The sequence below is a fragment of the Macroventuria anomochaeta genome (genome assembly GCF_010093625.1).
Source record: "Macroventuria anomochaeta strain CBS 525.71 unplaced genomic scaffold BU25scaffold_1, whole genome shotgun sequence".
NCBI classification, from domain to species: domain Eukaryota; kingdom Fungi; phylum Ascomycota; class Dothideomycetes; order Pleosporales; family Didymellaceae; genus Macroventuria; species Macroventuria anomochaeta.
Genome location: NW_022985362.1, coordinates 866,532 through 886,869, shown reverse-complemented (window position 1 = coordinate 886,869; position 20,338 = coordinate 866,532). Strand labels below are relative to the sequence as shown.

The 20,338-nt window shown below is 51.2% G+C and overlaps 8 protein-coding genes across 8 annotated transcripts; 4 read left to right on the top strand and 4 right to left on the bottom strand.

Moving 5' to 3' along the window:
• Positions 1–912: 912 nt before the first annotated feature.
• BU25DRAFT_325556 (uncharacterized protein) lies at positions 913–1,545 on the bottom strand (the record flags this gene model as incomplete). The annotated part of the gene is made up of 2 exons (XM_033699479.1): positions 913–1,202; positions 1,416–1,545. Coding segments are annotated over 2 exons (420 nt in total), but the record flags the coding sequence as incomplete, so codon positions are not given.
• Positions 1,546–1,710: 165 nt separating this feature from the next.
• Positions 1,711–2,897, top strand: BU25DRAFT_405372 (phosphotransferase enzyme family protein). The gene is made up of 3 exons (XM_033699766.1): positions 1,711–1,813; positions 1,864–2,410; positions 2,469–2,897. The coding sequence occupies exons 1-3, from the start codon at positions 1,808–1,810 to the stop codon at positions 2,816–2,818; spliced, it is 903 nt and encodes a 300-aa protein (XP_033567671.1). The 5' UTR covers positions 1,711–1,807; the 3' UTR covers positions 2,819–2,897.
• BU25DRAFT_7346 (uncharacterized protein) lies at positions 2,768–3,697 on the bottom strand. Its single transcript, XM_033700221.1, has one exon. The coding sequence runs from the start codon at positions 3,417–3,419 to the stop codon at positions 3,009–3,011; it is 411 nt and encodes a 136-aa protein (XP_033567670.1). The 5' UTR covers positions 3,420–3,697; the 3' UTR covers positions 2,768–3,008.
• A 2,436-nt stretch (positions 3,698–6,133) lies between these two features.
• BU25DRAFT_327922 (uncharacterized protein) lies at positions 6,134–6,346 on the top strand (the record flags this gene model as incomplete). The annotated part of the gene is made up of 1 exon (XM_033699502.1): positions 6,134–6,346. A coding segment is annotated over one exon (213 nt), but the record flags the coding sequence as incomplete, so codon positions are not given.
• An 89-nt stretch (positions 6,347–6,435) lies between these two features.
• On the bottom strand, positions 6,436–10,093 carry BU25DRAFT_486568 (uncharacterized protein; the record flags this gene model as incomplete). The annotated part of the gene is made up of 6 exons (XM_033700169.1): positions 6,436–6,451; positions 6,880–7,787; positions 7,848–8,579; positions 8,608–9,133; positions 9,202–9,750; positions 9,801–10,093. 6 exons carry the CDS (start codon positions 10,091–10,093, stop codon positions 6,436–6,438), a joined length of 3,024 nt encoding a protein of 1,007 aa, XP_033567668.1.
• A 3,445-nt stretch (positions 10,094–13,538) lies between these two features.
• BU25DRAFT_464542 (uncharacterized protein) lies at positions 13,539–15,362 on the bottom strand (the record flags this gene model as incomplete). The annotated part of the gene is made up of 3 exons (XM_033700124.1): positions 13,539–14,271; positions 14,648–14,851; positions 14,942–15,362. 3 exons carry the CDS (start codon positions 15,360–15,362, stop codon positions 13,715–13,717), a joined length of 1,182 nt encoding a protein of 393 aa, XP_033567667.1. The 3' UTR covers positions 13,539–13,714.
• A 694-nt stretch (positions 15,363–16,056) lies between these two features.
• Positions 16,057–16,946, top strand: BU25DRAFT_327545 (uncharacterized protein; the record flags this gene model as incomplete). Its single annotated transcript, XM_033699487.1, has 2 exons — positions 16,057–16,308; positions 16,356–16,946. The coding sequence occupies 2 exons, from the start codon at positions 16,057–16,059 to the stop codon at positions 16,944–16,946; spliced, it is 843 nt and encodes a 280-aa protein (XP_033567666.1).
• A 450-nt stretch (positions 16,947–17,396) lies between these two features.
• BU25DRAFT_444214 (uncharacterized protein) lies at positions 17,397–20,174 on the top strand (the record flags this gene model as incomplete). The annotated part of the gene is made up of 2 exons (XM_033700029.1): positions 17,397–19,278; positions 19,327–20,174. 2 exons carry the CDS (start codon positions 17,397–17,399, stop codon positions 20,172–20,174), a joined length of 2,730 nt encoding a protein of 909 aa, XP_033567665.1.
• Positions 20,175–20,338: the final 164 nt, after the last annotated feature.

Here is a 20,338-nt window from a genome sequence, read left to right as displayed (position 1 = left end):
GTTCGTCAACGAGCATCGTACCATGCTCGTTGACGAGCACCACGTCATGCTCGTTGACGAGCACTCACGTGACCTTGCTCGTTGACGAGCTCCGTCACGTGTGTCAGCTCGGCTGAGAGCAATCCCCTAGGCGCCGGCCGGGCGGCCTTGCCTTGCTGCGCCTTCCCCCAGGCCTCCGTGTTTGGTTGGCGGTTACTTATTGCTTGTCGTCCTATCGTGGGACGTAGGATCGTAACACTATTACACAGACTATTACAATCCAACCGATAGTCAAACCTCTATCACTCCAAGCTTTGCTTAAGTGATAACCCCTGCCGGCTTTCTGTATCTCTGCTCATCCCTGAGAACCAATCGAACCGTACGCTGAGCTCCGCTTAACATACAAATCGCAACAACTACGTCCAACGGCTGCAGAGTCTGGGTACTGTGAAGTGGTAACACTGCAAGTATAATCCGTTTCTGATGACAGTATTCAATGAAAGCCTGTGTCAGGTGACTCCCATGGCCATCTACAATCAAGAGCCGGTACTTGTTCATTGCTTTCCTCTTGGTGTAGCGGTCAAACACCTGCTCAAGCCAAGCTAATCCAATGTCGTTGTTTGTCCAGCCTGTAGGCAAAGAAGCCACATGGATTGAGTGTGTTCCTGCCTCAATATCAGCGACCCAATGGCTCTGGATGGTGGAGTCTTTTGATGCAAAGATGATGCCAGGGGGAAGTGCTGTACCATCCATGCAAATAGCAGCCAAAAGGCTCACCCACTCACGTGAGCCGTCTTGACAAGCCTGTCTAACCTGCTTCTTTTCATATAGATGCCTGCTGAAGATGCGCTTTGATCTTCCCAGTACCCCAATAGCAAAGCCCTTCTCATCCATATTGTACGTGTGCTCAGGCTCAAGGTCAAACTCAATAATCTTCTGCTGCAGAAGCTTGAAGTACAACTTGTACTTATACCCTGACTCAGTGTTGTGGCAGTTAGAGTTCATACCCGTCACCCATTGAGAGGTGAGCTGGTTGCGGTGATGGTGGAGGAAGCGGGTAACCCACTTATCAGAGCAAGGAGTTGAGGCAACAGCAGATGCAAAATTTTGAACCATAGCTCTTGTAGGTGGTAGGTGACACGCTGTAAGCCACTCAATATAATTGATAAGGTCAGATTCCTGCTGGTCGTTGAGTTTGCGGCTGTTTGTTGTCATTGTAACGACTCTGCACACAGCAAGGCTTTGGGGCAGACTAGCTTACAGCAGCTAGAGGCAAAGCTAGCTGGCTGGCACTATATATTATACTATGCAATGAATACTTGCTTAAGTATTCTTGTGCTTACCTTTTGGTATAACTTGGAGATGTCACGTGGTATTGATATCGAGGGCAGGGCGCTCATCCATTACAGTCATAACCTCCCGGGACACCTGCACACGTCGGTGCGCGCGCGACAACGTAGAACACGCAACACCATTTTTTTTTTTTTTTGCAATATGAGTATATACAAGTTTTTCGCCTGGCTTCAATTTACAAATCTCATCAAGCGCATCTTTAATTCCTGGCATGGTTGGTTGAGTAACCATGCGTTGAAAACTGGTGTTGTGATGCGCCGGGCGTTTGGTGTCTCCGGGCGTTCGGTGTCCGTGCACGGTACAGTAAGCTGCGCACAGATCATTCTAGCCTTTTGATATAGGCCCTCATTCCTCAAAGTGCCGTTTGCTAGCCCAAGCCCTCAATCAGTTCGAATAATTTTCACACATCACACTTCTGGCTGACCTTTTGACTGGATTTACTCCTTGCGCTACTACCATCATCTAGGCCTGCAGGATGACAGTAAGTGATTTTTCTTAGAAAGGTATCAAATTACTCACGCATGATACCAGCCTATCGCTGCACTTCAAGCAGCCGCAATGCCCGAACTGTACAGTTCAATGCCTTCCAGTCCACAGATTAATGTGCTATATCTGGCCCCGGGACAAGAAATCATCAGCCCAGAACAATTTAGGGCATCGAATCCGGAGATATTGGCTACGGGAGCGGGCACACAACTCGCGAAAATGTCGCCATCAATGTTAGTCAAATACGGTACCCATGCGTCTCTCATCGAAGCCAAGAACATGCTGTATGTGGCTGAGAGGACATCGATACCTGTCCCGAGACTGTTTGCAGCATATGCATACGGGCCTCTAGACCGAGACGTCGACGACTTCGGGAGTGTGTACGATACATATATCTTCATGGAGTTCATCGAAGGCGAAGACCTAGGAAAGTCATGGGGAACATGTACCTCTACTGAGAAGCAAATGATCTCGACAGACCTGAAGAAGCATATGACAGAGCTTCGCTCTCTTCCAGCGGCCGATTACATCGGATCCGTACATAAGGGACCAGTCACTGATGTTATATTAGAATGGTCTACAACATCTAGAGGTCAGTTCTAATACGCATATCAGAGAATTGATAGCAATGTCTCTAACTAGGCCTCTAGGTCCGTTTACAAGCGAAGCAGACTTCAATGCTACGATTGCCGACACATTTGTTGCTAAATCAAAAGGCCAGATTGGTCCCTACATTCGTGGCATGATTGATGCACACAAGCATGGAATTGTCTTCACTCATGGGGACCTTAGACCTGATAACATTATCGTCAAGAGTGGTTGTGTGACAGCAATCATTGACTGGGAGATGGCAGGGTGGTACCCAGATCATTGGGAGTTTGTTAAAGCATTTCATCTTGAAGTGTTCGCCGATGACTGGGCATCACATCTACTAGGCATTCTCACACCTTACTATTGTGAGCAGTTGACGCATGCCAAGTTGATGAGTGTTCTATGGTAGCTAACAATGATGCTGCCACCAACGACGGATAGGCCGAACGTAGACACAACTGAAAACCCTAGTGCATTCGTAAAAGGAGATGTTTCTGTGTCCAAGACTAGTCCCCAAGATTGACGCACTCAAGTGCAAGCCTCAAAAAGAGCGAGATACGACGTGCCAAGAAAACTTCCACTCGGCGATCCAGGTAGGCTTAGGCAGCCAAACCACTCCTCCGCAGAAGAGTACGAACTTCTCCGAGTACCTCAGCCACCCAAGCGGCGCAGTCCCTGACTGGAGGATCTGGCTCGCTCTCGGTGAGCGCACGGGGATCGTATGGAGGAGGTCGAGTGCTTGCGATAGATTCGAAGTCTAAGAGGTAAGACTTCGGCAGTTGGAATTGATAAACCTTTTCCTTGAACGATCGGCTGCGACCAAAATTGTAACCGGGGCGACACTCGTAGTCCATTCCCATGCCAACAGTGCCTTTAACATGGTAGAATCGGCCTCCCGCTTGACCTTCGAGCTGTGCTGGAACCAACGCAATCCCTTCGTGAGCTGGACCGCTGGGTTGCGTGAAGTAAACTATGTACACGTTGTACCATACAGTCTCCGTGGATGCCATGATTGAGTATAAGACGGAAACGACGAGAAATTATGGTTGCAACCAAAAATGAATGAGCAAGTACAAATGTAGTTGAAGCGATGCAAAGATATACTGGCTGATGTAAATTCAGACTAACATAGCCGTACTTTCGCCGACTTTGTAGTCAAATTCAGGAATAGAGAGTTTTGGCATTGCGACAGAAGTGCTGATCGAGCCGCCGTGCAGTACAAGATTGTATTCTGAGGTTGTTGTATTGGGTAAGGATTCTCGAGTGTTATCGACTGTGCCGTATTAGACGCTGGGTTGTCCTATATAGGCTAATACCATTTCGGCAAAGTCAATGCCCAGCTCCAGTCAATGCGCTTTGCAGGAGGCGTGATTCACAGCGGGAAGCACTGGGGACTGAGCCCGGTAGCGCCCAGTCAGCACCACGGTGTGCACTTCCTCGACAGACTGCCAGCACAGGCCATCGCAGCCATCGACCGCTGTTGTCTCTTGATCCGTCGCGGTTGTGTAGATCCAGACAATCTCTGGCTCTGACCTAACGTTATCTGCGATTTCTGCTTTCACGTCTGAGCATCGATGTAGTATCGGTGAGTTGCAAAAGTTTCTGGGCCACCCCCTTTTCTGGCATAGTACAACGCAGAAGCTTGGGTCATTGTGTGTGACGGTTTATGGAGTAAAGCGGTCATGTCTGCCACGTGTGCTGGTGCAGTGCTCTTGCCTGTTCCAATAGCACTTTCTGTCTGAACGACAGATACGTCATGTAAACAGACTCCGCTGGGGGTTGAGAGAGAGACAGAACACCGAACAACAACACAACAGAATATACTGATTTTACTGCTTCGCGCGGTTACCCCTGACTTACTGCCCTGCGCGGTTACACCTTCACTTATTGCATTTACTGCAACATTGTGCTTTCGGATTTCACAGAGCGCAACAACCTCATGCAAGAAGACAATTGTTGAAAGACTGCCAAGACGATGAAGAGGATGAGATGTGCATGATATATCATGCACACTAGCCAGCAGAGCGTCAGCTCGCTCTGGAGCTTTTCCATCTCATGAAAGACTCGGGGCAAAACACCTCCCGAAGACCTCAAGCTTGTTGATGCTCAGGGTCAATTTCTTCGTATCCCACAGCAGATTCGTTATCTGATTATCAGATTCGCGGCTATACCATTTTTGACGGCAAACGAAGGGTAGTGAGGTGACCGTACGAGCGCACCAACTCATAGCCAATGTCATGGAGGCTTCGTAGCCGTAGTTCATCGCTGGAAATCAGCCAGGCGCTAAGTTAAGCACAATCCTAAGGAGGCGGGAAGTAAATCAGCATAGTGGAATTCAGGACAAGTGATTAGATGTTCGGCTGTGCAGCGCGCGTGCGCACAAACACTCAGCGCTGTCGATCACTGGAATACCGGTAGCGTAGATACAACGCTAAAACACACATGTGTATTTTAGCGTCCTATCGATTCTAGGCACTTGGCGAACAGCGCCTCTGCAATGAGCGAATTACAGAGACCAGGTAGCGCCATCAAGATTAAGAAAACTCGTTTAAATGCTTGCTCTCAGTCTACCTCGCAGATCTTTGACGCTATACCGAAGCCTTGGTATTTTGTGTGCATTTGGAAGCTGTCGGAATTGTGACCATTCCTTTTCCCTCAAGTCGAATCTCCTTAAACTGAATTGTTTTTCAATGGAGCTTTACGAATCTTCACAAGTAAGTTGGAATATGGACTTGGGCGTGATTATAGCCTGACGTACCTTTATCGTGGGATCGTAAGTCGGAGGTATGTGGGATCCAGAGGCAACAAACACAGGACTATTCGGAGGTGCAGAAGGTGTGGTTACACATTGCAATTTGCAGTCGAATGTCCCATACATTGCGTTCGTTTTGTTGCTGCCTGTTTGTACCTCGTGTCCCAGACCTGATCCGTGTAACGGAATCATTTGGCTACATTGCTTGCAGCGCCCCTCCTGATCTAAGAGAGTAGTGTCGCCACGCTCCAAGCATGGTGGACAGCGGTCCAGAGGCTGCAAATTAGAGAATGGTGTTGGGGTGGTGGATGACATGTTGAGGTGTATGGCGAGGTACGGAGTCCTTCTGGCCGACTGCCAGTGGCTGTACTTAACTTAATACCCGCTTACCAAAAACCTACTTGATGGCTGAAAAGGATGGTGGTGGTGAGGAGGCAGGTGAACAGCCTACAACGAGGGTGCGCGCGCAGAGGCACTGCAGAAATTTTAGATACAGATGATAGCGACAGTTCTGAATAGTACTGTGGTTGAGATTAATAATCCTGTAATAGTCGCGAGTTTGGTAAGGGGCGCGGCTCGGGGATGGTGCGCGGCTCGGTGATGAAACACGTTATGTGCTTTCCCGTTTTCAATAACCACGCCTTCTACCAGCCTGTAACGACGCAGGCCAGTAGGGAAGTTATCCGGAACAAGTGTGAGTCCGCTACGAGGCATATGGGAGTGCTGGGACGTTGAGAACACTAGGATTGATTTCCCTACACCTATAGGTCTTGTACGAAAGGATACAGAAAAACTACTCTATCTAACAACTGTGTCGAACTACTTAAATATACAGTTCGGAGCACAATCGGACCATTGGGTTGTCAGGTGCGATGTGATAGTCTTGCATGAAAAGGAGGCGATGTGCAAGGGTTCCGTGCAGGTATATGTGGGAATCGGACCAGAGTCACAGCGGTTCCGGTCGTGATTGTTACACGGATCCAGGAGGGTGGAGACCTGTCAAAGGAACAGGCAGAGGATTTGATGGCCCAATGTGATGTTGGGATGCAGATTGAGGGGGAAATGCATGAAGGTAGGGCCCGGACAGGTGCAGGCGAGCAGCGCAAAAGGCACTGCAAGCGCTGTGGTAAAACAGGACACAACTCGCGCACATGTGCAAAAGACGTAGTAGACGTTAGCAATTAATAATATCTACTGCAGATTACAATATAGCATTGTGCTGTTAAGCAATCGCACGCAGAGGTCCCAATGGCTTGTTGAGGCGGTCCACTCGCTTAGCCGGTCCACTCGCTATACACTCACGTTAATCCCATAAAAGATTAACCACTGAGACGAACTGTGGCGCAGACTGGCGGCTTTCTTTCCTCACCTCTCCAACATGTCTTTCTAAGCTGGGCACAGCACCGAAAACAGCGAGAACATAAAACGCAAGATTTATTGATAATGACACGGCGTTAGTCATTTCCTCGAATTGCTGCAAGTTATGCTATAATATGCAACTTTGTGCTCACGCGCATCCCTATAGCCACTGAAAGCAGAGTTCAGAACCCAAGGTACAGTAGAGGACGATTGGCTCTTGTCTACACTTCGCTAAAAACACACGTGGGGGACTGGGTCAACAATCAGTCCCAACGCCCATTCCGACTGTGTTTCCGCACACTGCAGAGCATGACGGTCGATACTCTGATGGTATCCACAACACATTCCTACCGTCATACTTGATCCATATGCTATCGGAGCTGAGGCTTGTGCCTAGATACAGAGGGAGTTCAGGTTCCACAACAGCTACCTCGCTAGAGGTTCCCGGGCTGTGTGTGGCAATGGGACCTATCTCAGAAAGAAGAACAGAGCTGGTGGGATCGAAAGATAGACTGTAAAGAGTCTTGCCAACGTTGAGCGTCTGCAGGGACGCGCCACTGCTCGCATCCCACACCTTGACCGTCTTGTCGTTTGACGCCGACGCCAGCTTGCTCGAGTCGTGCGAGAAGGCTACAGAGGTGACAGTACTGCTATGGCCCTCGAGTGTCGGCAGACACGCGCCGCTGCTCGCATCCCACACCTTGACGGTCCCGTCGACTGATGCCGACGCCAGCTTGCTCGAGTCGTGCGAGAAGGCTACAGAGATGACAGTACTGCTATGGCCCTCGAGCGTCTGCAGACACGCGCCGCTGCTCGCATCCCACACCTTGACCGTCTTGTCGTCTGACGTCGACGCCAGCTTGCTCGAGTCGTGCGAGAAGGCTACATACGTGACATTCCTGCTACGGCCCTCGAGCGTCTGCAGACACGCGCCACTGCTCGCATCCCACACCTTGACGGTGTTGCCCCATGACACCGACGCCAGCTTGGCCGAGTCGTGCGAGAAGGCTACAGAGCTGACAGCGCCGCTATGGCCCTCGAGCGTCTGCAGGCAAGCACTCCAGCCAGCGCGCATGGCTGGCCTGACAGCGATTCCGTTGGGCTCTTCGTGCTGAAACAACCTTCTAGTCACGCTCCCTGTCGGACTGAACAACAGCGCAGATGCATACGTCTGCAGGGGGTAGCTCTCAATCACTCCTTTGTGATACATGACGAATCGGAATGCATCTTGGACAATCTCGATAAGCTTATCGTCAGCCTGCATCTCCTGGAAGAGTCAGCATGTGTAATGAGGATTACACAAATGTGTCATCTTTGCATGCCGTACCTGAACCAGAAAGCATAGCTTTGCCTTTGAAACCACCGCTTTTCCCATACTTCTGCACAGACTGAGCCCTTCTAGCCAGTATAGATATCTCTTTCTCATAAATTCATCGATGGCACTTGCGACTTCCAAGTCGCCAACACCATCAGCCCAAGACTTAGGCTTCGAGTCGTACAGATGGTCAATCCAGTGGACGCACGAGTAGCGTAAGGCTGCAAGCGGGTCTGGATTGGGCGGTCGAAGGTCTTCGATAGCAAATCCTAACACTTCCAGGCTGTACATGTCCCTGCGCAACGTCCGAGACAGAATCGCGAGCGACCTTGAGAAGATCACGTGATGAGTAGCTTCAGCCCCACGCGGGAAGATCTCGTCATATGCCTTGGCGAAGAGGAAGTCTTGCGCGGACTGGTGTACAAAGTAGACGGTATCTTCTCGCAGACTGAGGAACGATCCACAAAGCCCGATGACCTCTCGTACTTCTGCTTCATCGGCCATGTCTTCGAGCGGCTCGGCAAGGGCCACCAGCTCCTTCAGCGTGACTGGTCGATACACAAGCGCTGTCAAAGCCAGCACCTGCTTGCAAAGTGCAGCGTCATCTGACACGCTAATCTGACGCATCATCCGCTCGTACAGTGCGATCAGCCCGGGAGGGAAGCTGTCCAGCTTCTTTAGAACGTTCCGCCTCGCCGTCGCTTCGAGGTCTTGACACACTAACGCTACCCAAAGGAATGTCATCTGCATTTGACGTCAATCGCTGCAACACCGCGTCTTGCGTCTGCTCGTCGTACTTCTTGTGCAGTGCCAACTGAGATATCTTATGTCGGATGAACACCCCTATGGCCATCGATACAGACTCTGTGTTCAGCTCAAGGCTCAACCTGACCTTGTGCCCAGCTTGCTCCAGCTGCTCTTCAATCTCTGGCCAATTGCGGCTCGACACGATCCACTTGACGCGGGAAGACACAGAAGACTGCTTTGCGATGAAGCGGAGCAGTTTCGGCAGATCAGTGACACACTCGTCTAGCGCATCGATGATCAGGTGTGTAGCCCTGAGCTGTGGATCCCGTAGCACGTCCGCGAAGATCTCTGTCAGGGCAACCCAGGCATTCGCATCCTCGAACAACGATTTGCCTGCGTGATCGTGCTTCTTACGGACGTGCGATGCGAGTGACGGTTGCTGACTCACAAGCATGTACAACAGTCCTCGCAACACGGCTGTGGCGCTGTTGATGCGTGAGTCAGTCGCTTGGCAGAAGAAGTACGATACAAGGGCAGTCTTAGGCAGCCAGCTGTGCAGCTCATCTATAATGCCGCAGAGCAGCATGGTCTTGCCTTTTCCAGGATCACCTTCACCCACAGCAGTTGGCTGCGTTGGTCATGTTGCCACCCCTGGAAAGTAGCATTGTCGAGAACCCAGCGGTAGGAGTCAGCTAGCAGTCCACCTTTGGTTTCCTCGATGCGCTTCTTGTCGTCACGCGGATCTGTGCTTTGTATACCATGGACACATCTTTTGGAATTGTCGATCTCGTCCATCAGACGTCTGAACGCACTTGCCGCCCCTTCGGTATAAGCCGGCGCTATCTCAACATCAAAGATACCTGATAGTGAGTACCATGCATCTTCTTCGCGCTTGGTCTCCCGGTCACCTTTCCACCGCAGCCGTTCGTCGACGCTAAATTGGGACAGAGGGGCTCCGTCGAGCGCTTCAAGTGAAATACTAGTGATCTTGTGGATCGATGACTTTAGCGATATCTTGTCGCCAAGCCTCTCCCACTCTTGAGAGAAGAACTCGACTATGCTCGGGGCAAGGAGCTCTTGCAGCGTCCAGCCACGCGCGAACCATCGGCTTGCCCTAAAAGCAGGCTCCCAGGTGAAATTGCCAAGCATGTTATCGAGTTTCCTCTCCCTGTCGATACATCCGACAGATACACGTAGCACTTTGTGGCGTTCTGATACCAGCGAAACATGGACCGGATGGCGTGAGAGAGCTCAGCCTTGTCCGTCTTGTCGATGCAGCACGTGTCGACCCAGAAGTATTGTAAGCCATCTTGTTGTGCTTGTTGTCCGCAGGAGTGAATCTTCTTGTAGCCACGCTTGGCCTTGCCATCGCCTGTCGCAAGGTCTGCAAAAGTCACCTCCTCCGCATCGGCTCCCCAAGTGTGTGAAAGTATTGCATATGGCGGTATTGCGCGATCGTCGAAGCTGATGATGCTGAGCTCACCATGTTCGTCGTAGTGCAAAAGACGCATCGATTCGTGTGGATGTGTGACAGGCGCATAGGGTGAGAAGGAGACGCGAGAGGCTCGACGTGGCAGCCTGGTAGGACGAGAGCGCGGCGGCTGGCTCTCTAAGACGAGCTTACGGAGAAGGGTGCGAATGGCTACAAAGCCCCGGGTGGCTACACGGTTGAAACCACGATCTTAATGTTGCAGGCTGAAGCTGGTGTTTTGCACCATGTTCTGATTCCTGTGAGGATGCTCAAACGGACGGGCTTGAGGCAGGAGCAGGTGCGGCTGATTGCGCTCATGCAGGCCCAGCACAGCCCCAACGAGTCGCATCTTCGCGATGACCTCGCCCCCGTTGCGATGCACTTCTCATCATCCAGCATCTACAGACTCGACTAACCTTGTTTGTTACAGTCGCGAGGTGGCCGGCTGCGGACGACGATGAGCGCGTTGAGACGTCTCTGGGCAGCGCTGCTCAGTGCTGGGAATGAGGCCACGGTGCAGCAACGACGCCGGGAATCGTTCGGAGGCACCGCCAGAAAGCCGCCAATCTGCGCCACAATCGTCTCAGCGACCGATCCGCGGTGGGTATAGCGTCCAATTCAGTACGATATCTTACAGCTGCATCTCCATACGCTAATGCAGGCCACCGCATGGCAGGCGAAGCTAGCGCATCCCGATCCGCTGGGTCGCGACGACAAAGACGGTCAATGCGCTTAGCTGCCTCGGAGGGTCCAACTGGGGCGTCGAAGTCGACCACCCTAGCTACGGCCTTGCCATCAAAGGCACCCAGCTGCTTGTTGTGCTTTGTTAACCCAGGTAGCATCTGGTGCTGCCCCCAGGTGTGTCCAAGCTGATGGTGTGTCGATGTTGAACGTTGTCCCGGTGTAGTCAGCCGTGGTCAATGGCACTTGTGGGTGAGGGTGTGACGAGGGTATACTCCCAGCGCTCGATGCAAGCGAGGTAGGGCGAGGGATTCCTAAGTGTATCAGCATGGATCACAGTCTGTTGAGAGGGGACACGTCCCAGCGAGGGAGCAGGCGCTCGCGCGTCTCGACAATGTGTGTGACGACCCAACCTAACACCTGCGATCAGCGACATCTCGCGGCGGACGAGGCGTACTTCCCAGCGGTCAAAGACCGGGTGCGGTCAAGGTGGCAGGCGTGTGAGTCGAACGGTCTGTGTATGACCAGCGAGGCTCGTCGTCTCGGGCGAGTGTATTTCCCAGCAAATGAGGAGGTATGGCAACGGTGAAGTCAGCGGAGCTCATCAAATTGGATCAGGTATACTTCCCAGCGGCAACGGTGGTCAAGTCTCACACCAAATCAACTTCGCAGGTCTCACTCTGCGTCTGCTACAGTTTCTGGGCCGCGACAGCTCGAGAAGATGACGATCACAGCGGTACCCTCGACCGGAGTTGAAGCTCCACGCAGGCTTCGGCAGCACGGTTGGCGATCGCAGACGTGGTGGTTGTGGTTTAGAAGGGGGAATATTCGCTGCTGCAAAGCTCTGTTATCTAGGTGGCTGCGAGCGTCTAGAGTAATTGCAGAGTTGTCTTCACCTTCACGGTGACCTGTCCTGTCTCCATGGACGAGATGGGAAACAAACACGCCATTGGCCAATCAACATGTGGCTCAGGCTCTGCGCCACTAAACTAAGTGGCTGGGACGCACGTGCCGCAGCGTCATGGTGCTAAGGTTCAATCCCTCGCAAACGAGTCCCAACAGCAGCACTAGTAGGTTTTGTCAGCACTCATGACATTGAGGCTGAACATCACAGCGGTATGGGCACCAGCGACAGAGGTATGGAACGAGTGCCATGAGGCACCAGGCGTCCTTGCTTCATTGAATAACCTTACACAGATATCCCTCTCTGAAAGTGTCACGGTTTGGGGTGCTCCTGCCTCCCGAACCTTACCTGCCATGAGAGTGACTGCCACATCACACTAGCGTTGTTTACAGCTACCCACATATTGTCACGGTTGAAGCGTCTCCTTGCAGTCGGCCGCATGGGCGCTTATCTGCTGATTGGTTGCTACGTCGCACAACTACATGTTGACAGCTACACGACATCAATGCAGACATTTCCTTACGTATAGCTCACTCCGTAGCATGTAGAATAATCAGTTCAATCCTTCAATATTTCCGCACATGCGTACTGATCACTCTCGATCCCCGACAGAATATGACCCGCATGTCTTACTGTTGAAACGATAGTAGCAATCTTTCCAAAGACACGTATGAATTAGCGAGAATTGTGCCATCATATGTGCTTGCTCTTTTTTGATGCGCCGTTGGCGTGCGCACTGGAGCAAATGACGGTGAGCACGATCTAAGTGAAACCTGATAAACATGAGCAGGAGCTGCATGAAGCAGAGGCATACATACGTGGTCAACACCTTGCCACAATAACAAAGTTGATTGACGAGGTTGAACACAATGCCATAAGGGCAGAGTGTCTACTTGCTATATACTTGAGCAGGAGGAAGGTTTGCTTGGATTGCTCGGTACTGAGTATACTGATTGTATTGAGTATACTGATTGTATTGAGTATACTGATTGTATTGAGTATACTGAGCATTGCCGACGTGACCTGATCGCTCGGTACTGAGTATACTTAGCGTTACCGATGTGACCTAGTTGCTTGGATTGCTCGGTACTGAGTATACTGATCGTATCGAGTATACTGAGCGTTGTCACCGTGACCTAGTCGCTCGGTACCACGTCTGGCAGTCTTGTTTGTTCAGTGTTGTTGCAGGTTGCCCTTTGACCGTAACAAAGAGCTTGATCTGGTACGTCGTAGGTGCTTCTGTAAAATGTTGCTCAGCCATCGGCTTCTCTAGGATGTTTCTTGAGAAGCTTAGCATTTAGTCAGCAACCTCTTCACTCATAAAGGTGCACTATGAGGCTTACTACAACCATTGCTCCATCGTGAACTTGTAGGAGTCATGGCTAGATTTAATCAGGGCTCTCTTGATATCTTCAGAGCTGAGAGGTTGTGGCGCGATCTCTTGCCGGGCACGCTTCTTAAAATTCTTGAAATTAATAAGCCTAGCCGGTTTACGCATGGTTCTGGTCAAGTCTGCAAAGGAAGAGGTGTTGCGTCTCTATTTGCACATTGATTGTCGTGGAGAGGGCGCGGAGAGCAAGCGGTAGGGAACGTACGACCGCGTGAAGGTGAGCACCATGTGGAATATCATTGTCAGCAGTTGGCGTGCCGTCAAGGCCACAGATCAGAATCCTGTCTCCAGTTTGTTGTTCATGCGACAAAGAGAGAGAGAGCAAATAGATCTAGATTAAGCCTAGCCTGGTAGAAGACGTGGTTACCAAAAACGGGAAGGCGCATAACGGCTTTCTCAAAACGGTCCCATGAGAGATGACGGGTCGCCCAGGAGAACTTGTTTTCAACGTCCTATGGTCGTACGTAAAAACTCTGTTAAAAATAATTACATATATCTGGAATTATAATGGTGATTATGAGCGCATGACGACCCTACCGCATTGGTTGTATGCTCAGTAGTGATTTCAGAGGATAAGTATACCCGAAAGGAGTGAGTAACTTTCCCCTATAGAAGTCTGGTGAGGTGTAGGAAGTACTGAGAAAGTTGCCGGCGTTGCTTGTTCCCCGGACGATGGAGTGTTGCCATCAGACCAGCACAATCATTTCCAGCTTTTCCCCTGACTCCGCAACCAGTTCTCCATCCATCCAGCCATCAACGTAGCATTCTCTAACAAACTGACACTCAGACCGGCCGTCTAGTCGTCTGAGCAGACACAGACTAAGCCCTCCACAAGATGCAGCGATTTTGTCCTCCACCTCTGCGGCTGCGGGTAGAACGGCCACCTGGAAGTTGCAGAGGACCGCCATTCGTCGAGCATAGCAGGTTACTTTAAAAACAAGGTGCTCCTGGTTGCGACGCGCTACAACAGCCTCGTCAGGCACCTTGAGTGGATCAATGAACAGCGTCCAGTCGATAGCTCGACCACGTCCCCAAATGCGTATGAAACTATTCTCCTTGCTGGGGTTTTCGACCAGACACCTATCGCCAACCAGACTCTGACAGGCAGCCATTTCTAGCTCAGGAGAAACGGTCCCTGTTTCTTTGAGGTCCCGCCACCAGACCCAAGGCTCAACCCAACATCCATCCTGACAGTCCCATAAATTGGTCAGAGTTACGATCTCGACCTCTTGCATGACGACTCCTGTTATGCTCAATGTCGTGCGACAGATTTGTGCACTCACCTCTCCGGGAAAAGGGGTGGTACAAAGGGTTATCACTATCTCGGATGTAGACCATTGATGAGAACCCCGATATAGTCACCGCCTGCCGCCATTTGGGTACCCAGGATGACATGGTTAGTTCAGGGTGAGATTCAGTGTTGAATGTGAGTTATCGACCGCCAGAATGCAGACCAGACTCTAGGCCTTTAAAGACACGTGCATCTCAAGGATGAGAACTTGAGCCACGTTTGTGTAACTTCAACTATATCCGCGCGGTAGTCAACATCGATCGCATCTGGAGGAACGTCGCTGGCAAGGCCCAGAAAGGCGAAAACCCGGCCGAGAGGATTTACACACTTTTTAATCGCATTTCTTGAAGGAATTGTATAAACGGACGGTCTGTGCCGTGTAGTCGGGCGATGAGTGTGGCAACAACAGGGCCTGCTTTATCGTCATAACCACAAGATCTACGAAACTGAACAGGGAAGTCTGAGTCATTAGTGAACGTCCCCTCCCAGTCCACTATAGCCGCAAGTGGATCATTGCGGAAACTGTGATCGCCTAGCCAGAATCAGTTTGGTTTTAGTGTCGTTGCTTCCTGTTGAATCCAGAGTCGGTTCCGGTATGCACAGGTTTGGATCTCAGATATACCTTCGCAGGCGTACCATAAGTCATTACCCTCGTCCTTAGGTATACACTCGAGAACTCTATCAATCTGGCTCCAATAACTTTTCTTGCAAACAAAGACCCTGTCTTCATGCTGAGCTTTAACATGATCGTGAAGAGACTGCATCAAGGCCATCCCCGCGCGTACCTTGCCCTCGTCACTCGGTTTGTCCCGCCACGCGAATATACTTTCTGCAACCCGGTATATTTCCACCATCATATAGACTTGTAGAGCTCGTTCGTCCATGTCTGCCTGATTGATATCAACCCAAAGCATGGAGGAAGGATAGTGCTTTCGAAAATTGCGAAGAGCGTCGTCCAGATTCTCTGTTATTGCGACCGCTGTTCCACCGACTGTGCATGGGTGTGGCGACCGCTTGTGGCCCCAAACATATGAGAGTGCCATGTATTCGGGTAGGTCAGGAGGTGTACCCACTTCAGCTCAATCTCGAGATCGTCGTGGTAGTTACCAGGCTTGATCTCAAGCAGGTGCATCTCACCGCATGCTAAATAATGGACTCATAGGGAGAATGGTGATGTTCAATTTCAGTCTCGTCCATGGTATGCCCGCGGCAGGAGAGCAGAGTTTGGAACTGTCCTCTAATGAAATGAACAGAACGACGCAAAAGAAGCTCCGAGGGATGATTGGGGGGAAAAGAGATCGGCTGGAACTAAATACTCTATTGATGTTGAGCAGTTGAACTTACATTTGCGACTGGATCCCTGGGAGATGCACTAGGTCGTCAGCTCGCATCTCTTTCAATGTTGAATGTCGCCATTTAATCTGACGATCGCCCTGTTGTCCAGTGATATTATTAGTCGAAGGTTACCACCGACCACGCTGTGAGCGTTTGCGGAGCTCTTCCGAATGCCGAACCGCGACCAGCCCCACCCGGAACGTGGGGCAGAGCTCTCCCCACACACGCATCAACGAGGTGCACATAAGTAAGCTGCATCCCAATCGAACGTTCCTGATGTTCGTTCGCCCGCTGTTGGCTTGCTTCCGCTCACGCACTGTCTGTTGTACTCCAGGAGCAGCGTTCAAGAGTCTTAAGCCAAAGCAAGCGCTCTTTCTCTCGACGTCATCAAGATTCCAAGCTATGGCAGCGTTCTCGCACCTGATCCGGTTCGAAGCCGATGATGGCAAGACTTATTACGGTGACTTGACAAAGGAGACGCCAACAAGAGAAATCCAAGGGAAGGAAGTCGAGGTGCTCGAGGGCGATGTGAAAAGCGGGTTCAGCAAGAAGGGCAGCAAAGCCAAGGTATCGAAGCTGTTATGTCCGCTGCCAACAACAAACATCATCCTTTGCGTGGGTTTGAACTATAGGCAACATGCTGAAGAGTGCAACGTCAGTTTCAATCCCTCGTCGTTTGAACTATGTGCTCACAACTGCAGCTCACGATCCCCTCCAATCCAGCCATCTTCATGAAGCCTAGCGATGCTCTAGCTGGACCTCTTGACGACATACCAATCCACAAGGACTGCCAAAGCAACCTAGACTACGAAGGAGAGCTTACCATCGTCATCGGCAAAGACTGCAAGAACGCCACCGCAGACAATTGGAAAGACTACATCCTCGGCTACACAGTCGGCAACGACGTCAGCGCACGAAACTTCCAGCTCCCTGCGTCCGTCTCTGGTGGTCAATTCGGCTATGCAAAATCCTTCGACAAGTTTGCGCCCATTGGGCCGTGCATCGCTAGCAAAGAGGTGGTTGGCGATCCGCAGAAGTTGAAGTACTGGACTAAGGTCAATGGAGAGAAGAGGCAGGAGACTGGGACGGATGATATGATCTTCACGATTGGCGAGATCATCCAGCATCTCAGCAGGGGTACGACGCTTAGGTCCGGCACTGCGATCTTGACTGGTACGCCGAGTGGAGTTGGACTGTTTATGGAGCCGAAAGGGTTCGTGAAGGATGGGGATGAAGTGGAGATCTATGTGGAGGGCATTGGAAGTATCATCAACAAGATGAAGTTTGAGTGAGGCGGGTGTGAACAACAAACGTGGCTACTGGTAAGTTTGCAGTAACCGTTGTTCTGGATAAGCTATTCTCATTGATGGATAGTAACTAATCCAAATATCAAGACGCATTTCACAACGCATTTGCAGACTCAACGTGGTGGTGGTAGTCGTCGCTGTCGTCGTCGTCGTCGTAACGTTCTTTCCTTGTTTGAGAGCCGCCTGCCATTCTCACCTTGCCGTATGGATAACCAAAGTAGCAGGACCTGTCACGCAAGGGAGCCACATCAGGACCCACTTACCATCCTCACGAACAGTGCATCTTCTCTGGGTAAACAAACGTCTCACAGCCGTGCACGCTTCGCACCGTCAACGCAACGTATCTTCTACATATTATTTCCGGCATCAACTACACTCGTTTCAACATTATTGTACATCTTGGTCTCACAGGACGACCTCTGACCTGAAGACAACATGACGTCCGAGCGGCGAAACTCAGATGATACCATCGCCTCCTACAAGCGGAAGAAGAAGCAAGACAAGCGACCCTCGCCTATGAGTCAAGAAGATGACGCGCAGTGCGACCACGATGAAAGTGCCACTGGCGCTGCGAGTAGCAACGACATACCCGACAATGTATCCAACGTAGAGACAGAAGACGATTCTGAAACCGCAATGCGCTGGAAGGAGCTCAAAGCTGCCAAAACCGAAGAGGAAGAAATCAAACGCTACGAGAGGCTACAGACAAAACCACGTACAAAAGCCGAAGCTGAACATGACGAAGACCTGCATAAGCTCCGCTTGAGAAGGATGCGAGAGCGAGAGGCCACTCACGAGGCTGAGAGAAAAGCCACACAAGCACTGGAGGCAGTGCAAGAACCCGTATCGGCAATGGACTGGAAGGCACAGCAAGTAGCAAGGGTGCAGAGAATGCGCAACGGCAAGAGTAAGGCGCCTAAACCAGAACAAGCGTCAGCATTAGTCCCAACAACATCAAGTTCCGGCCACCGAACATCAAGTGCTCATGAGGAGCGGCATGGAATACCTTGCAACTTTGGGCACGAGATTGCATTCTTCGCTTCGAACCGTCCCAGTCTCAAACGAACAGATACAGAAGTCCTTACAGATACCAGTCGAGGGCCATCGCCTCCACCTAACGCCCATTGGCGAGATCCGAGGAGGCAGCGAGGTCGACTTAATGTTGATTACAGTGGCATGGACACAGAGTTCATACTTGGAGGCGAGTTCGTTGACGACGTGAATACGATGCTCGACTTCATCAACGGCTGGCCTGAGGCTCAATTCGAAGACATCAGGTATGCTTTCGAGAGAGATCCTGACAATCGCGGCCGGAGGATAGAGTTTATCGATCTGGGCGACAAGAAGTGGGGAGTTCGGATTCTGAACCCGCTCAGAAAGGATTCAGGCACATCATATGCTCCCGCCGATATATATACACGCGACGATTTGCCAAACGCCTGTCAAGAGCATGGTTGTGACGAAGGATGTCCGCGCAAGATCTCCATGGAGGAAAGAATAACCAACCTGAAGAAGTTTCGAGAAGAACAAGACAGGAACACGTTTCTAGGCAACATGGCTGGAGCCGGCTACTTGGCAGGTCCATCGCTGGGAGTACTTCCTGATGTAATTGATATGCCACCTCCACCTATACCACCCCGCTCAGACAAGAGAAAGGTGTCTCATGGACTTCCTGAACTTAGCACCATACCGCTGCAACCTCTTTCTACGCTTGAGTCTCTTCCGTCTGTATCGGAGCCGCCCGGGAGCCCGCGCCCAGAGAACTGTAGCCTACCTGACGAGGACTTTACTGCAGAACATATCGAGGATTTGGAACGTACGGACGCAAGTTTGGAGACCCAGATCAAGCAGATCAAGCAGATCAAGACGACGATGGCTCAGATCAAGGGCCACCTCCAGAGCAAGCAAGGAGCAGAACCCATTGGACAAGATATAGTCAAAGAGTGGCTGCAGAATGCGAACATCGTGTCCGAATCCTCCGAAGGTACGAGGAAGAAATCCGCTGCCGACAAGCCGGACCTCGGGCCTATTGGAGGAAAGCTGGTGCACAACGAGAAAATACCCACCGGTCCCTACTCCATACGCGCTGAGGAGCACAGGTTGACCGCGGTTTTTGATAAGCGAAGCACAGTCCCAGAGCTTATGGATGAGAACATTCGCAACAGACCTCGGAAAGGGTACTACACGGCGAGAGTGCCACCCAAAAGCGACTCGGATAGCAAATGCAATGATACGCCACTACCTAGGAAGGCAGGGCGGCCTTCGAGCAACCATGTCGATCAATCGTCTTCGACAAATACTCAGCGAGTTAAGTTCCGTCCGCAATACGAAAAGAACCCTGATGCGTACTAGAAGTTACAAGCAGCAAGGATAGAGCCAGCCTCCCGAGAGCGAGACCAAAGGAAGACACAGAGCATACCGGCCGGTGTACCAAACGAGGGTGTGATGGCTCACCTCGTACAAGGTTATTCCATTTCGTCACCTTCGCAAGAGCAGACTGGTAAGGAGGGCATCCTTGGGGGGGACTTCGCTTCACAGTTTCAAGATCCGATTGGGGCGCGCAGACTGTCAGAAAGCATTTCGGTGTTCGAGGATACTCCAATGGGCGAGGATGTACCAATGCTGCCACAGGACATCCAGTCGCAGCCCCCTTCTGAAGAACCGGCTGTGGCTCCCTCTACTACGTCGCCAGATTCTCGCCCACCGTCACGGCCATCACCACGACGACTCGACGAGATAGATGATGATACTTCTGTTTGGGATCCCGACGAGCAGCCTGTGGCTCCTGCAGCTCCTCGCATACGCGATGATATGGAGATTGATAGCGATATTCCGGTTTGGGATCCAGTCGAGGAGCCTGCGCGGAGAAGTAGCGATTCACGTCAAGAGTCTACACTGGAAGAGAGGCGTACTTATCAGCGTCATATCAAGAACATGCTACGTAAAACCAACGCGCGTAGAAAAAGGCGTGCGGCTCCGACCTCTCCGCTGCCGACTTCTTCGCCCGCCACTGACAGTCCGGAAGCGGGGTCTGAGGTTGAGGATACGTCTATACCTACGCTTACAAACGTTGTGCCCGCTCCAAGCCGCATAGAGGCAGGATCTGAGGGCGGTAGTAGTGGACCGGTGGATTTAAAGGGTAAACGAAGGGCGAAGGCGAAGGAGAGCGGTGATGACAAGAAGCTCTTAGAAGAGCTGTTCAGGAAATTGTGAAACAACACTAAAGGCGAGAAAATTAAGGTATCTATACGTTACTGACAAGGACAACAAGTAATCAAAGATATCTCAATCATCCACAGCACTGCAAGCTCACCTCACCCATGCTTCTCCTTCCTCTTCTTACTACCATGATCCTTGCTCTTCTTCTTCTTCTTTTC

What these genes read in the sequence shown, in the direction of transcription:
- BU25DRAFT_7346 (XM_033700221.1), bottom strand. Translation starts at nt 3,419, where the DNA reads ATGGCATCCACGGAGACTGTATGGTACAACGTGTACATAGTTTACTTC.
- BU25DRAFT_405372 (XM_033699766.1), top strand. An exon ending in ATGGTCTACAACATCTAGAG is followed by an intron (nt 2,411 to 2,468) that starts GTCAGTTCTAAT and finishes CTAGGCCTCTAG; the next exon opens with GTCCGTTTACAAGCGAAGCA.